This window comes from Anser anser (genome assembly GCF_964211835.1).
Source record: "Anser anser genome assembly, chromosome: 6".
NCBI classification, from domain to species: domain Eukaryota; kingdom Metazoa; phylum Chordata; class Aves; order Anseriformes; family Anatidae; genus Anser; species Anser anser.
Genome location: NC_139726.1, coordinates 32,078,080 through 32,094,595, shown reverse-complemented (window position 1 = coordinate 32,094,595; position 16,516 = coordinate 32,078,080). Strand labels below are relative to the sequence as shown.

At 49.4% G+C, this 16,516-nt stretch overlaps 1 protein-coding gene across 3 annotated transcripts in view; it reads left to right on the top strand.

The window, feature by feature from the left end:
- VWC2L (von Willebrand factor C domain containing 2 like) overlaps positions 1 to 10,048 on the top strand; it is a 41,186-nt gene extending 31,138 nt beyond the window's left edge. For all 3 annotated transcript variants that reach the window (XM_083841619.1, XM_083841618.1, XM_083841617.1), the window contains exon 4: positions 8,315 to 10,048. In XM_083841619.1, the coding sequence (XP_083697745.1) occupies positions 8,315 to 8,463 (149 nt within the window). In that variant the 3' untranslated portion in view covers positions 8,464 to 10,048. The remainder of the gene's footprint in view (positions 1 to 8,314) is intronic.
- Positions 10,049 to 16,516: the final 6,468 nt, after the last annotated feature.

The window sequence follows — 16,516 nt, the reverse complement described above, 5'->3', positions numbered from 1 at the left end:
TGCAGGTGCTTCAGCCTGGTATCATCAGCTTTCCACCAACCTGCTGGGGAAAAAAAAACCAAAAGAGCAAAATTCCCCACATAAGCTCCAAATGGCCAAAACGTTCCCAGATGGTAAGGTCAGAGCAGTGGTGAGCCTGGCAGGCTGAATTTTTCAGGGACCAAACCTCACCTCACCTCAAACCTTTATGCTCCCTCACCACCATCGTCATCAGTGGCTTTTAATTAAGGGAGAAGGAAATCTGTTGCTTTTCGGCCACAGGGGCAGGAATTGGCCGTGGTGTAAATAAGGAGTAAATAAAAATGTAAAATAAGGAGTAAAGGTGTAAATAAGGTGTAAATAAGGAGTATAATAAGGAAATAACAATTTCCCAGCAAGGCATGGGTGGTGGAAAGCCCCATGCAGAGACGGGTGCCAAAATTCCTCGATCTTCCACAGCAACTTCTCCTTTAGTTGAGAAAACCTTCCTCTGATCTAAATTTTGGGCTTCATTTTTATTTTTTTTCCCATAATATTCCTGCATGTGGTTGTCGAGCTCAGCTTTCGCTACGTGCATTGAAGAGTACAAGACCGTGTTTCATTTTCCAGATTAGAAAATGCTCAGAGGTATAATCAGGTCCTTCCACAGTATTTAATTATCCATAATTAAAGGCATCTACACAAAGCACTGGATTTTCAAAGACTATTCTTGTGTTACATTGCTAATGAATTAAGTAATTAATTGGCATTGAAAAAATACAATAGGAAACATCAATCTTTTAAAGTAAGACATTTTTTAGGCATTTTGTAAAATCATTAGCTCGTATCAGGTCAGTAGCTGTTCTAACGTCTAAATCCCACTTCTGGCTTTTAAATAAGTTTCTGGAGGCAAAAAGGAAGGCAAGACGGAGCAAGGCAGGAGCAACTTTTGAAGTGATGCCTGTGGGATTTCCTTCTGGGGTCCTGGTTCAGCGTATTGCCACCTCTCCCCTGCCCATAACGGGCCCTGTAATGCCAACGTAAGGTGATGGCCAGCCTAAATCCCCCAGAAAAACCCTGCTGGTGAGGTGAATCTGCTGGGTTTTGGGTGCTGTCTATCCACACGAGGGGGTGGGTGCCCACAGCTGTGCCCCCCCCACCCCTACTTGGGCAGCATCACCCCCAGGTCTTCTCCATGCAACTCTAGGAGTGGTGGAAAAAGGTCATAAGCTGCTCAACAGTGGTGCCACCAAGACCGGAGAATAAAAAATAGCTTTACCCAGTGACACCTAATTAAAATAGACTGGCAGCGTGAGGGGTAATGAAGCATTCTGAAAATTTGGGGGGGTGTTGGAGAATCGCATGTACCCACCATAAATTTTCCCCAGCCTTTCATCATTCCTAGTTGCTACCTTGCCATGCAAAATAGCTCTCCCGCCCTGTCACATCAGAATAATGTCACCTGGCATCCGCCTGAGTGTAAGAGCCCACACAGATTGTGGTAATGCATTTGTAGTGGCACCCGGAATTATTAGCGACGGCAAGTACGATCCCTTTCCATTTGATGGTTTAGTTAAATGCAACCATTCACATGCAAAACCAGCACTGCTCATTTTATTTTATTAGCAACCTGACTCTTTGCACGGCCCCATTAGAAAGCATTGTGCAAGTGCCATGGATACCATTAAATTCAGGTAGCATAATGGGCCCTCAGAAGAGGGAAACCAGGGGACGGAAACGTGGATCAAAGCTGCTCCTGCAGCTGCTGGAGGCATCCGTGTGGGTCCCAGCAGAGGGGATCAGACCATGTTTCTCATAAAGGTGCTGCCCAGTGAGCATCCGTCTTTATTTTCTCTTATTTTTCACTAGATTGCACATTAAATGCACCACCCAGATGCGTATGTACTAATCCCATTTCCTCTTTCCCTCCTGCTTCACATACTAGAAGGCTTGGTTTATACAAAATCAGCACAGTCACAGTTTCCGCCTCCTTTTATGACCGATACGGAAAAAAAAAAAAAAAGCATAAAACATGTTGCACAGCTGTAGTGACCAAGTTATACCCAATTCTGGCTTTACATTGATTTGACGTGCAGCCAGCTTGCTTCCGTACATCATCTGTGATTGCAGTTAGGGGTGAAATACCGTTTTAATTCTTACATCAAATGCGGGGGTTTTTTTCCACAGAAAAAAAAAAAAAAGAGATAAAAATGTTAAAATGGGCTGTAAAAATGATTAAATTTTCACACGGAGCACAGCTAAGAGGTGAGGAAGTTGGCTAAAAAACCTCAGAGGACCAGCGAAAATGTCCCGGCTGTTCTACTTTTGCTGTTAACCTTCGCCTTTGAATGGAGACACCCTGGCGGAGAGCACAGACCCAGAACTTGGGGAATTGATGGCTATTTGGCCACCTCCTTCAGTAGACGAGGGCTTCGCATTGCATCTCTGTGCTCAAGGAGCTCTTACTGCCTGCAGAAGCCCCTGATCCCTGCCCCAGCAGGTGAATGGGTGCCCCAGCACTATTATGTGGGCAGGGCTAACGAGGCAGTACCTTAATGGTAGTTTTATTCATAGATTTATTTTAAATTAATCCCTTTTATACCGGCCCCCCCCTCCCACCAAAAAAAAAAAAAATGATTTGCCATGTTGGATCCATTAAAAGAATTAATGTACCTTCAGAGCAGCTGGAGTTCATTTGGGGAAATACCCATTTAGACAAGTTTTTAAAAGCCTATTACTTCCCTGAAAGGTTAGCATGACCTAGGAGTGGCTTTCATTGCCTGCCATTAAAATCTACCTATATTTTTAAAAAACTATTGTATTCCCCCAAAGCTCTATGCTGTCTGCAAAGAGATTTTAAAGAGATAATCCTTCTCGTTTGGCCAGGTAACTGCTGAAACCTGAGTTAAGAGGTGGTGGTTGCACTATCTGAGGTGTTGCTTGTTTCCTTCTAAAAAATCTGACTCCGAAAAGGCCTGAAGGTGCTTTATAAGTACAGGCTCTTCCTTTGCATCTGCCTTTTTTTAACAAAAGCTGTAATTTTCAGTGCCGATTGAGGTATTTGCACACCCAGAGTCTTTCAAAATGAATAGGACTTCAGTGCGCGTACCCCGTAGGTGACTTGGAAAACACCAACCTGCATTTTGTAAAGGGGGGGGAGGGGGCAGACAGGTGGATGGACAGATGAACCTGTCCTTGAGGTCCATGTGAGGTCTGTAGCTCCTCTGCTGTCCGAGATGGGAGCTTGGACACGAGGTGCCCTGCTCTTCCCGAGCTCCAGTTCCCAAAGGTGCGTGAATGGATTTTGTCACATCCCAAATGCGTCCCTGAAGGAGGACGCGCTCCTGCCAATGCCCTGGGGCCAGAATTCAAGCCACGCTCTTGTGAGGCGGGCAGGGCTTTTTTTCCGGCACCGAGGCCTCTCAAGGCGGCCGAGGGAGCCGCCAGGGCCCGGCAGCCCTGTGAGGGAGGCTGAGGAGGCGCGAGGGGAGCCGGCAGTGCCCCTGCCCCGGCCGGACAAGGGGCACGGCACCTCAGGCAGGGCAGAGCTTCCCTCCCCTCTTAGGAGAACAGCTCGTCTACTGGCTGTCTACCTAGCTGAACCTCCATGGTCTCCTCTAGGCAGAAGGCTCTTTCTAGAAAGTCTGTGGTGACCCAGACTGAGTGCCCGCTCAAAAATGCGGCAGTTCAGGTCTCTGGTCGCAGGGAGTGCCTGGGCCTGTCGCTGCCATCTGAGGGCGGCAGAGACACCGTGTGTGTGAGGTGTGAGCAGGTGGGTGGCCTGCTCAGCCTGGTGGCAGAGCTCAGAGAGGAGGTGGAGAGGTTGAGAGCCATCAGGGAGTGCGAGCGGGAGACAGACCTGTGGGGCAACTCCCTGCCAGGCCTGAAAGAAGGACACCGGGTTGAGACACCCCAAATACCAGCCCTGAGGCTCAGGCAGCCAGCAGAGACTCCACAAGAAACACATCACCCCCTGCTGCCTTGTGAGCAGGTAACAGGATGGGACCAGCAGGCAGACAGAGCTCCTGCTGCGGTGAACCCCCCCTCCTCTGCTCCCCTAACAGCGATGGTGATGAACTGGGGGACAGGGAGCAATGGCAAAAGGTCCCTGCTCGGTGTTACAAACATTACGAGCCCGGTGATCGCCCTACCTCCCCAGCTGCCCCTGCAGAACAGGTACACTGCTCTGCGAGGACAACTGGACAATGGTGAGGGTGACGGTTCTTCCTACGTGGAGGTGTTACCAAAGTACAATCAGACTACCCGCTGTGTTAAAACTTCCTCAGTAAAGAGTAAAAGATGGGTCAGTGTTGTTGGCGACTCACTGCTGAAGGTAGTGGAGGACCCGATGCGCAGACCAGACCCGCTACACAGGGAGGTCTGCTGCTTCCCAGGGGCCCGGGTTTAAGATGTAAGGAAGAAACTTCCTTCACTAGTATGGCCCTCGGATTATTATCCTCTTTTGTTGTTTCAGGTAGGCAGTGATGAAATAGGAAGAACTCCTCTAAGGCCTATGAAGAAGGACTTCAGATCCTTGGGAAGACTGGTCAAGGGTTCGGGAGCACAAGTAGTGCGTGCTTCCAATAGAGGGAAGGGATGACATCCAGAGCGACCTGGACAGGCTGGAGAAGAGGGCTCATGAGAACCTAATGAAGTTCAACAAAGCCAAGTGCAAGATGTTGCACTTGGGCTGGGGCGATCCCAGGTATTTATCTAGACTGGGAGAAGAAGAACTTGAGAGCAGCTCTGCAGAGAAGGACTTGGGGGTCCTGCTGGACAAGAAGCTGGACATGAGCCAGCAGTGCGTGCTTGCAGCCCGGAAGGACAACTATGTCCTGGGCTGCATTAAAAAAGGGGTGGCCAGCAGGGAGAGGGAGGTGATTGTCCCCCTCTACTCTGCTCTTGTGAGACCCCACCTGGAGCACTGCGTGCAGGCCTGGGGGCCGCAGCACAAGAAGAACGTGGAGCTCTTGGAACGGGTCCAGAGGAGAGCCACTAAGATGATCAGAGGGCTGGAGCACCTCTCCTATGCAGAAAGGTGGAGGGAACTGGGCTTGTTTAGCTTGGAGAAGAGAAGGCTCCGGGGAGACCTCACTGCGACCTTCCAGTACTTGAAGGGAGCGTATAAACAGGAGGGGGAACGCCTGTTTACATGTGTTGGTAGTGTTAGGACAAGGGGGAATGGTTTTAAACTAAGGCAGGGGAGATTTAGGTTGGAAATTAGGAGAACGTTTTTCACTCAGAGGGTGGTGAGGCACTGGAATGGGTTGCCCAGGGAGGTTGTGGGTGCCCCATCCCTGGAGACATTCAAGGCCAGGCTGGATGTGGCTCTGGGCAGCCTGCTCTAGAGGTTGGCAACCCTGCCCAGAGCAGGGGGGTTGAAACTAGATGATCTTTAAGGTCCTTTTCAACCCAGACCATTCTGTGATTCTGTGATTTGTTTGGGGGACTGATAACGATTGAGACTGATAATGAGCTGCGGGTAACAATTAACCATGTTGCAAAGCAGCGAGGATTAAATCCATCTGCATCACTGGGACACGGGTCATCATTCAGGGGACTCAAGTCCCTGCCCTGCATTCCTCAGATGCCACCACAGGAGATGCTCGGGGTTGGCCGAGCACGTCCCGGTTCAGATTTGGGTCCTCTGCCCGTGCTGTGAGCAACCTTTCATGGGGACAGCCTGGAAGAGACACAGAATTTAACTTTTCAGCTCAGTTTCACCTTTTTAATGCACTCCTTTTCCTGATGTAGTGCTTTATTAGAGTGAGCGATTCGGGTTTAGATTAGAGAAGGATACCGCAGAAATATATATATATAATTTTAATGCAGAGATTAAATAACTTTTAGGTGTCTTCAGGCACCTAGCAAGGTGAATGATGGCTGGGAAAATCTCTCCTAAATAGGCAGTGCAAGAGAAAGGCGAGCAGCACAGTCTTGTGAGAAGCGAAGTGCAGGAAAGGGGGAAAAGAAACTGAAGGTCAGCTTCGGAAGGACTCTGCCTCTTCTAATTGCGCCTGGCCCATGTCCCACCCAGTCGTCACTTTGTGCATGGTGATTTTGGCCAAGCAATGATGGGAGCACACTGGAGACACCACAAATTGGGGATGCTCTTGGTGCAGGCTGCACGCTGCCTGCCTCCCCCCACAGAAGGCACCCGGCCACGTTGCTCGAGCTCAGCACAAATTGCCAGCAGTTAATTCCTACGCCTTATTGCACTCGTGGTCGAGCTCCAAAAGCAAATTAATCAAGGCTCATTCATCTGAGTGAGCGTCCGTGGGGATGCCTGCAAGCTGTATCTGTTCCTGAATGCTATGGGAATGCTATGTCCACCAGCTGAATATGCTGAATTCCCCTGGGGCCAGCCCTCATCTCTCCAAAGGGCTGGGGAGGCTCCTGGAGGAGCAGGAAACCCCAGCAGACAACGTGTGCCATCCCCCGGCTGTCCAGTCTGATGTCCAAGGATGGCAAAATCGGCTCCCAGGCAACTCCAGGACCCATGTGCTGTATCACCGTAAAAATCTCACCAGTTGTTCTAGCAAACAGCCCGGAGTGCCGTGCTCTTTTATGAGTATTAATTATATTAAGCAAAGCAAATCTCACCATTGTGTTGTCTGTGGGAGCAGCAAACTTCCCCCATCTGTCTCCCTGAGTGAGGGAAAAGGGGGATTGCTGAGCTGTTCCCATAGCAGTCGGAGCCGCAGATGCTTTTACACGTATCAGGACACGGTGGGAAATGCTCAGCACAGTCAGCAGGTTTGGGACACGGAGCCTTGGACATGCTGGGAGGTTGATCTGAGGGGTAGAAAAAGTGAAAAACTTAAAGGGGGGCAGTTAGATCTGCTGCAGAGTGTGAAAATATGTATATTGAATTTATTTTGTGCCATGTAATCTGGTCATGGCGTTGCAGGCTGCAGCTCCTCGATGTCACATTCACAAGTGCTGTTTGGTGTCTTTGTGGCAGTGGAGCAGCTGCCATCTCTATAAAAACCCAGCATTGCTCAAAGACTTGCCAGTGACCATGCCATTGCAAGAAAAAGATAGAAAATGCCACATGTCTGGGGGTTATTTTCCACTACATTTCAGCAGAGCAAGTTTCCCACTGAGCGCATCTTCCTCGTACCTCAGCACGGGGTGTGATGCTGCCAACAGGTTTGGAAAACCAGGACTCACTTGTGGATCCGAGGTGGGAAAGGTTCAGGTAGGGGTAAAAATGGGATGGCTGACGGGGATGGTGCTGGATTTGGGGCGGTGGGAATTTAATGTTTTGCTCTGGGTGAGCGGTGGAGAGCAGAGAGAGAGGAGGCAGAGTGCTCCAGCCAGCTGGCTGTGGTGTGCCGAGGAGAACATATCGGTTTGGTGGCTGTCAGTGGCTATTTAGAGAGCATGCAGAGAAAAAAAATCATCTGGAGCGGTGATGTGTTGGCCTAAATTAAAAGAACAGAGGCCTGATAAAAGAGAGGGATGATCCTGAGAAGGCAGCGAGGCATCTCCCAGGGAGGCAGTTGTCAGTAGAGCCCAAAGCCAGGTTTCCACCCGTTTGGTAAAAGAGAAAAATAAAATCAACCCCACTTCCTGTACTTCTCCCTTTCTCTCCAGCCTCTGACCACAGCTGGTCCCTCGGGTGGCCTGATCGGGACAGCCCGGGGGTGCTCAGTGCTGCTTTGTTCGTTCCCCACAGCTCCTCCTCACCTCCGGTTCCTCTGACTTACCCCAAATAGCTGCATTTTTCCCTTCCCCATTGATTTGTCCCCAGAATGGGGGATCTGGGGACCTCAGCCTTCCCTCACGTATTCCCCTGGGTGTCGTTGGCTGGTGGCAGAGTAAATCTGCTGTAAAAAAAGCAACCCCGAGATGCCGTGCAGAGAGCTCAGGTCTTGCCCCACTGCTGGAAGGCAGCCGTGTGCCTGTTGACCCCTTCGTGCCCCTTCAGCCTTGCAGACCTTGCTGGAAGATTTTTCTCAGCCACATGGGTGCCAAAAAAGCCACGCAGAGATTTTATGTGTGTGTGTGTGTATACAGAGTTTGGCCTTTCCGTTTCCCTGAATGCCCGTGGCTGGTAACTCCTGGCCCCGAAGCGGAGGTTGGAGGGACCTTTGGGGGTTGTCTGGTGCAATCCCCGGCTGAAAGCAGCCTTAAAACATCCCCATCTCCCATGACCACTTAACTTTTTCAACACCTGATGCTGAATTTCCTTGGCTGGAGCAAAAGCCTGCTTCTCCCCGGAGTCCTAAGGGAGGGGGCAGCCACAGCCCCCTGGGCAGGATGAAATGCCAGGTCATACCCGACTTAATAAAATTAAATCTTTTATATATAAAAAATAAAGTGTATTCATTTCTACCACGTGTTTTCGCAGGTCCCAACTGCTTTGCAGGAACCACCATCATCCCGGCCGGCATCGAGGTGAAGGTGGACGACTGCAACATCTGCCACTGCCACAACGGGGACTGGTGGAAGCCGGCGCAGTGCTCCAAGCGCGAGTGCCAGGGCAAGCAGGCGCTGTAGCGGCACAACCCCCGGCGCTTCCCACCCCCGCCGGCCGCAGCAGGGTCACCAGCAAAGCCCCCGGGGGCTCCGAGGGGTTCCTCGTGGGAGGGGGGGTCCCCCCCCCCCATCCCTTGCTTTACACCCCATGTATCCTCCAGCACCTGGGCAGCCGCTCCGCTTTGGTAATCATCAGCGCTCGGGAGGGATTCGGCGGTGAGATCTGGGGAGAAAAAAGGAAAAAAAAAAAAGCAAAACAAAACAAAAAAAAAAAACTCTGTGCAAGCTCTTTGACTGGCGACGCCTCCGAGGCACTGGTTCATCCACTGCTCTCACTTTCTACGGAGTGGACCGCGTTTTTTCACGGTTACTTAATTTCTTTTGCTGTCATGATTTATTTATTATGTTTTTTTTTTAAGCCTCTTCCTGAGCTGGGACGGTCGGGGCAATACAGCTATGAGCGAAGCAATGGGTAATTTCTATTGTGTCTATGACAGCGGGGGCGGGGGGAAACATAGACCAAAAGGGGAGAATGGGGCTGAGAAACACAACGGGAAGATGCCCTGCAGGAGGATGGAGATGGATGCATGGGTATGAGGTTGGATGGCCACGAGGTGAGCTGTACCTGTGCTACACCTTCCCCACCGCGTGGGGACAAGGCAGATGAGGACTCCTACCTGGTCACCAACATTGTTGCAAGGACGTCAGGAAAGCAGCTGCTCCCCTGGGTTTGAGAGGTTTCTCCCCAGCTCTTTCTCTTGGGCCAGTTATTCTCCCTGTGATATTTGGGGCCAAGCTTACACAGGAAGGGAGTTTTGGGGGCTTGGGTTGGGGCTTGGCTCATCTCTGGATGTGATGTCCCGTTGGGGTGGTGGAGAGAGCCTGGGGCTCTCCTCGGGGGCCAGGGCACAGCCACCCGTGTTCCTGGGAGCAGCCAAAGCCACAAGCATGGGAGGGCTGGGACACGCTGGCCATGTCCTGGGGCAGCAGGGACCAAACCCTCACGCACCAGTTCCCCTTCGTGCCAGTACGGCGAGGGAAAAGCCACCAGGGTCCCTCCTCTACCCACGGTCCGGTTGCTGCTTTTTGCCCATCACCATCATTTTGGCCAGATGTCAGCCCAGCACCTGCTCTGCGCGGCGACGACAGCAAATCCTGCCCACGGCATCCTCCACTGAAACCAGTCAGCACACTCATCGATGATGCACCGCTGCCTTTATATTTTTATTTCTTCCCCATTTTGTGTTTCGGCAGGGGGCAGGTCCTCAGCTGTCACAGGACAAGCACTAGGGCGGTGCTGGCCGTGCTGCTGCTGAGAATTTCCTCCCTGCAGAGCACCATGAGCGAAGCCATCGTCACGTTTATTTGTAAGCTGTTGCCTGTCAGTGACTACCCATCTTCATTTTCAAACAATAGTGTGCCTGAAACTAGGGAGAAAAAAAAAACAAAAAACAAAAAACAAAAAACAAACTATTCTGTAAAAAAAAAAAAATGGGGGTTCTAGAAACAATATTTGATGTGTAAAAGACTATATTATTAAAAAATTATTTTGTTAAATATAAAGTGTATGAACCAGCAAAAAAAAAAAAAAATGCTAAAAACAAAATTCTCCATCTGTGGTGTATGTGACTCTGCTGACCCCGATTCCCCATCACACCGCCGCCAGCTCCGGCCCCTCCATGCGCTTGGTCCCCCCACAGGTGCCATTTTATATTCGATGCCACTTCCCAAACCCAGAACTTTGCTTTCAGCCCGCAGACTCCTTTCGCTACCTCCAGATGCATCATTATTTACAGTGATTAGCGGTTACTCTAATTAATTACAGCTTAATTACTGTAGTTAATGTTTGTACAGTGCTTGGAACAAGTGCAGCGCTATACGTGCCACATATTATTATTTTCCTCATTATTAATTAAACGCCATCTACATCCCATGCTGTGCTAGTTAATTATTTCCAAGAAGCAGCGGCAGCACCCTTGCTCTCTTGCCCCAGCTCCCCATGGGAAAGCCCTTGTGGTTCTGCTCTGCCCGTGGCGAGGTGGATCACTAGCACGTTATTTCCCCCCACAATTTTTAAATCAAAATAAATAATTAAATAAATAAATCCAAAGGGAGCCCCGGGGACCACGCACCACGAGCTGGAGCATCACTCCCAGGAGCATGGACGTGGGGGCACCAAGAGGTCCTGGCTTAGACCTCAGAAGGGATCTGGTTCCCCCAAATCGAGCAGTGTTAGGCACCAGGTCCTGCTGGGGGATCCCGTTGCTCTACTGAGTGCCTCAGCAGTGGTGGGGCTGGGACAGCAATGAGCACAAATCGGCTTTTCTGCAGATTTGCATGAAAGATGCATGGGTCACCTGTGGGCAGTGCTTCAGCTGCACCTGGGGTACTCAGAACAGAAACCCCAAAATCATCATAGCAGCCAGCCTCAGGTCCAACATAGTGGATCCGGAATTGAAATCCCATCCAGCTCTCCCCAGATGCACCTTTTTTTTTCTTCTTCTTTTTTTTTCTTTTTCTTCTGAACCTGTTTATTTAGAAAGAATTTCAACCTCATTTCAAACTCCTTTCTTTCCGCTTTTTTTTTTGTGTGTGTGTGTGTGTACGTGTTTTAGTTCATTTCTCCCTTTAATTAATCACAGCTCTGGGCCAGCCAGACCCATTAACTACTCTTCTCATTTAGACCTTTCAGAGATGCAGTTGCAGATGCAATTTAATTTGTTGACCCATGATCGATAGCAATTAATACCATCTCTTTCATCTTGTTGAAAGGTTCGTCTTGGGCTTCCAGGGGCTGCCGTCTCAAGGGAAAGGTGTCTGATGCATGTGTTATTTGATGGAGGAGCACAACCTCCCCCCGTCCTTCCCGTTCCCCTGGGCTGAAGCTCAGGGACAGGTTTGGATTGCAGCAGGGTTGTGCTCAGAGCTGCACAGGTTCGACAGGGCGCATGACACAGGATGTCCTTGTAGCAGGTGGCACATCTCCAGGACCCCATACGTGCGAGCTCATTTGTAAGGCCATCTGGGACTACGGGGTCTGCAGACTGAGATAGGGATGGGTGGGTGGGTGGGTAGGTGGATGGGTGGATGGATGGATGGATGGATGGATGGATGGATGGATGCATGGATGGATGGATGGATGGATGATGATCATGATGACGGCCAAATGATGCTACCACTGTAACAGCTGGACTGGCCCAGGTTAGGTCAGAGATTAAATGGGAGACAGAGGAGATGAAAATGTGACCAAAAGGGAGGGAACTGGTGAAGGATAGAGAGAAGGACAGGCACTTGGTAAGGAAGAGAGCCAGGGAAGGTGGAGATTTGGGCTGGAAAGATGAGGGATGAAGAGCACAGAGTAAGAAATGGTACAGCCCGGGGCGTGTAAATAGAAAAAGGCAATGAATGCCCTTGAAATGGAGTAAGAGAAGAGCAGGGTCTTACAGGCAACACTTTCAATGTGAGGAATAGAGACTTCTGCAGATGGAAAAGTGATTGTGGAGGGAAGCACACAAATATTTCCCCTGGGCAAAACCCCAGCTGCAGCGAAGCTGCACGGCTGGCCCAGGAATGGTGGAAGATACGGAGAAAAAGAGAAACATGCGTGGCGCTAGAAAGGCAATCCTTCCTCCTGGGGACCTTTACCCCTAGTCTCACTTTGGTGCCACTTTTTAACCCCAAAGTGTCCCCCAAACAGTGGCAAAGCTCTCCCAGAGAGCATTGCTTTCCTCCATCCTCGTTAATACGTCATGTGGCACATCGTGAGCTGAGTCCCACTGGACATGACCGTCCCTGTCCCCACTGCAGGGAGCCTGGAGCCACACAGCATCAGCACAGAGCTGCAAAACATGAAGCCAAAGAGCAAACCCGCAGCCTCTGGCACAGCATGAGCAATAATGTGTTTCTCTTCGGCGGCTGTTGAAGGGAAAAGAAGGGCCCTGTGAATGTATAGTGAATGAATGCCTTTTATATGGCAAAATTATATGTTTTTGCAACAGCGATTCAATATAGAAAATGACAAATTTCTTGAAAATGGACCTACCTTTGTAGTGGGGAAGGTTAGCTTTTAAAACACAGAGAACGGAGCAATAACATACTGAAAGGAAGTGTCTGCATGCGTATATTTAACACACCATATATATATTTATAGTTGCAGATGTACCTCCTACATTTCCAGAAGCAATTTGGGGATAGCGTTGGGGGGTGTCTATGGGTTTGGGTTAAGCCATAGCAGGGTTAAATACACAGGATTTTCTAGGCAGACCATGACCTCGATCCACCCTTCAGGCCATGCAGAGGCTGGCTCTGCCTTGGACACCCTTTGGCCACCGTGGCTGCAGGTTGAGATCTGAATGAGTGGCAGAGCAGTGTGGAGTAAATTGTTGTTGGGTTTTGATGCATGACGATAACGATGAAGCCAGGCTGGAGGCTGCAGCCCATGCCTTGGAGCCGTCTGCAGAAACGGAGCGTCGTGGTGCCCACCTCAAAGGCTTTTTGGAAGGCTTTTTCCGTGGATTTGCTCTGGAGCCTTGCTGTGTTAGCGATGTCTTCGTCCCCCACGTGGATGGATGCGCGCGGTCCCAGGGAATGGCAGGGCTGGGGGGAAAGGGGACGTGAGGAACCTGTCCTCTTGCAAATAACCCACTCCCATACGTGCTGAAATGCTCGTTTTGCAGTCCATTAAGCTCAATTTAATGCAGGTAGAACATGCCTGGAATTGAGAGGATGGTAAAAGGTTTCTGGCTTTAATTTTACTCGAATGAAAAATTCTGCACGCTCCCGGCTGGTGTCGGCACTTCTGCAGCAAAGACAACAGGCCCCGCAGGAAGCATGAGGCCAAGGTTAAAGCACTTCTAAGTCAAGATGCTATGATACCCAAAGAAGCAATTTTCCATTGTATTGCATATCTTCTGGCACTTTATCAGCATGAATAGAAACTGTGAGCAAAAGGGGTGCGCAGGGACCCATTGGAGCTGCAGATGGCTTTAAATTTCCCCTAACTTTCTCTGGATTCAAGGTTATTCTCTTGGCTTGCTGCAGCCCCCTGCACTTGGGTTAATTGCATCTCTAAACAAACAGCAGCGTTACCCCTCCCTGCCCCGCCAGCATTAAAAGAAAACATATGGAGACACGCCTGGAAAATAAAGCCTGTTTGTTACCATGGCGTGAAGTCCCGTAGGATGTGTTAGCCTTCATGGTTTTACTAAAACCTCCTAAATCCCACTGTTTTGTCAGCAGCATGAGAAATATCAAATAGAAAGAAGCCCAGGGCAAGGAGCAGAAGGCACTTGGGGCACGTGGGAGCCACTCTTCATGACCCCTGCTCTGTTAAAATTTCCCTGAGGGTGAAGGATTTCCTCCCCAGCAAGGGGACAGCGCAGGGAAATTGGGGATATAATTCCTCCCAGGTGGAGATATCACAAGGGCCACGAGACGATGGAGTTTTCCTGCCTGCTTCTCTTGGTTGCAGAGATCCAAGACCCAAGATCCAAGCTCGGTCTCCATCCAGCTGGAGTCTGGGGACCGAGGCATCATTTGCAGTCCCACCTCTTGTAAACCATTACAGTACGTAGCAAGGGTTGTGTTACCTCCCTGTGCTGGGGCAGCCAGCGGGTGACCATTCTCAAGCCTTGTCCTAGGGAAACCTTGAGGTGTCACAGCCTTTCTGTTACCATTCAAGAGAGAAGAGACATTGAGGAGGTTAGAAAACACGGCAAGAAAGAAGCACAAAAACAGCTGAGTCACATTCCCTTCAAATAAGCACAAATTTGGGCCAGAGTCTGCTACTGGAAAAGAAGACCTGGCTTCATGCTACAGGGCTGCAACCAGCAGAGGGGACACCAGGCATCTCCTGCCCTTCCCCAGCCCTGATATCAGAAGCTCCATTCATCACGCTTAAAATTATTCCCCTGGGTAAGAGTAGCAGGTCCCACAATCCAATTTTCTCATGTCCACTCGAAGATGAATGTATGTTAATGCCAATGTATGGGACCTGCACCACCCTGGAAACTTGTGCCCTTTGTGGGTCTGCAGAAGTGCGGCTGGTGGTTTTCCAGACGCTGTCATTTGGATCCATGTGAAAATGACTGGAAATGTGATATCAGTAGGATAGATCACATCAAAAAAGGTCCAATTTAGTTAAATTAGTGCCTGACCTCCAATTCCTAAAGAGAAGCAGCCAGTATAAAAGTGATATAACAGTGTATGCAACGTATTATGAGCTTTATTCTTCTTATTTTTTATTAACAGATTTTTCATTCTCTCCCTGCTGTGGAAACTCCATGCAATAACAGGCAAGGGCATGCTTACCTGCAAAAGAAGAGCTTTATTACTTGTCCTGAAACAGATCATTTACGGCAGCAACAAGTGGTATTAATAAAGTTTGGGGCCAGCCAATTGCAGGGAGCTGTGCTTCATATCGCTGCCAGCGAGAGCTGACTTTGGGAAGGAAAATGAAGTGTTAACCAAAGACCCATTTCCAAGAGAAATAGTCTCGCCGCACACCATCAAACTAATAAAAGCACGCCATCATGTAACACAAGGCAATGCCTCCTCCTCCTCCGGGGGCCTGCTGCAGACCTTTTTTACCCCATTTTCCTGCAAACACTGCTTGGTCTCAGCGCAGACTTCCATCAGGGCTGCTCATGAATTTATGCAGGCTCTTTCCTGCTTGCCTACTTCTTCTTGTCTCGGTCCTTTTCATTAATGAATCACGGAAGTATTAATTAACATTTGAGAGGCAGATTGCATTTTTTTTTCTTCCGTGGATCACTTAATCAAAGGTGGGCTTCTGTTGTTCAGTTGTAAGTGGAAATACAGAGATAGAGAAGAGCCACACTTTCAGGTTGTGCTTTACACACCCAGCAGGAAACATTTTAAAATTTCCAGTAAATACCTAAAGAGGAATTGGTCTCCAGAAGAGGCCCAGCCTTCAGTGACTCTCATGCAGGATGCATTATAACTTTTTTTTAATTCTTCTTTTTTTCTGGAGGAAAAAAAAAAAGGGATGGGAGAGGAGACACAACGATGGCAGCTCGGGCCCTTCTGCTCCCACCACTAAGGGATGTCTTCTCCTGAGACAAACTCTCCGACAGTCCCTCCCGAGACACAAATCATGGCGTGTGCCATCTTTCTAAATGAAATGTGGCTACAATAACAGATCTCAAGTGTCCCCTGAAGGCACGCTGCTCGATATTTATAATCGCTTAATAAACACATGAGAAATGGCACCGTACGGCCCTACATAATCTACGCGCAATGATCCTTGGTGACAAAGTGTAAGTGACCAAATCCCTTTCCAGGTCTAATGATATTTTGCTCTAGTAAGCCGGTGATATATCGCGTATGGCAAAAATAAAGCGCTCATGCATAAAATTAATACAGTAAGCTCTGAAGTCATAAAGCTTTCAGTCTGTGATATATGAGACGGGAAAATGACTAACCTGTAATTCAAGACCTCCCAGTGCCTTATTCCCAATAGGTCCTGGGGTCACCTAGGCATTGCATGATCAAGCTGGGCCATCTCAGCACGGTGTGTGAGTGATTAACAAACCAGTTAGGAGACCTGTTTTAGGGTCACAGGCACAAAAAGCCCTGCGGGGACACTGCTTCTCCTCCTAGAGGTCAAATGTTTCTCTTTTTCCCAATATAATAATAACAGTGATTTTAGCAGCTTTAATAACAGTATCATAGAATCATAGAATCATAGAATCATAGAATCATAGAATATCCTGAGTTGGAAGGGACCCATAAGGATCATCAAGTCCAACTCCTGGCACCGCACAGGTCTGACCAAAAGTTTAGACCATGTGGCTAAGTGCACAGTGCAATCGCTTCTTAAATTCAGACAGGCTCGGTGCAGTGACTACTTCACTGGGGAGCCTGTTCCAGCGTGCGACCACCCCCTCGGTGAAGAACCTCTTCCTGATGTCCAGCCTAAACCTCCCTTGCCTCAGCTTGACACCGTTCCCGCGGGTCCTATCACTGGTGATAGCGGAGAATAGGTCACCTGCCTCTCCACTCTCCCTCGCGAGGAAGTTGTAGACTGCGATGAGGTCCCCCCTCAGCCTCCTCT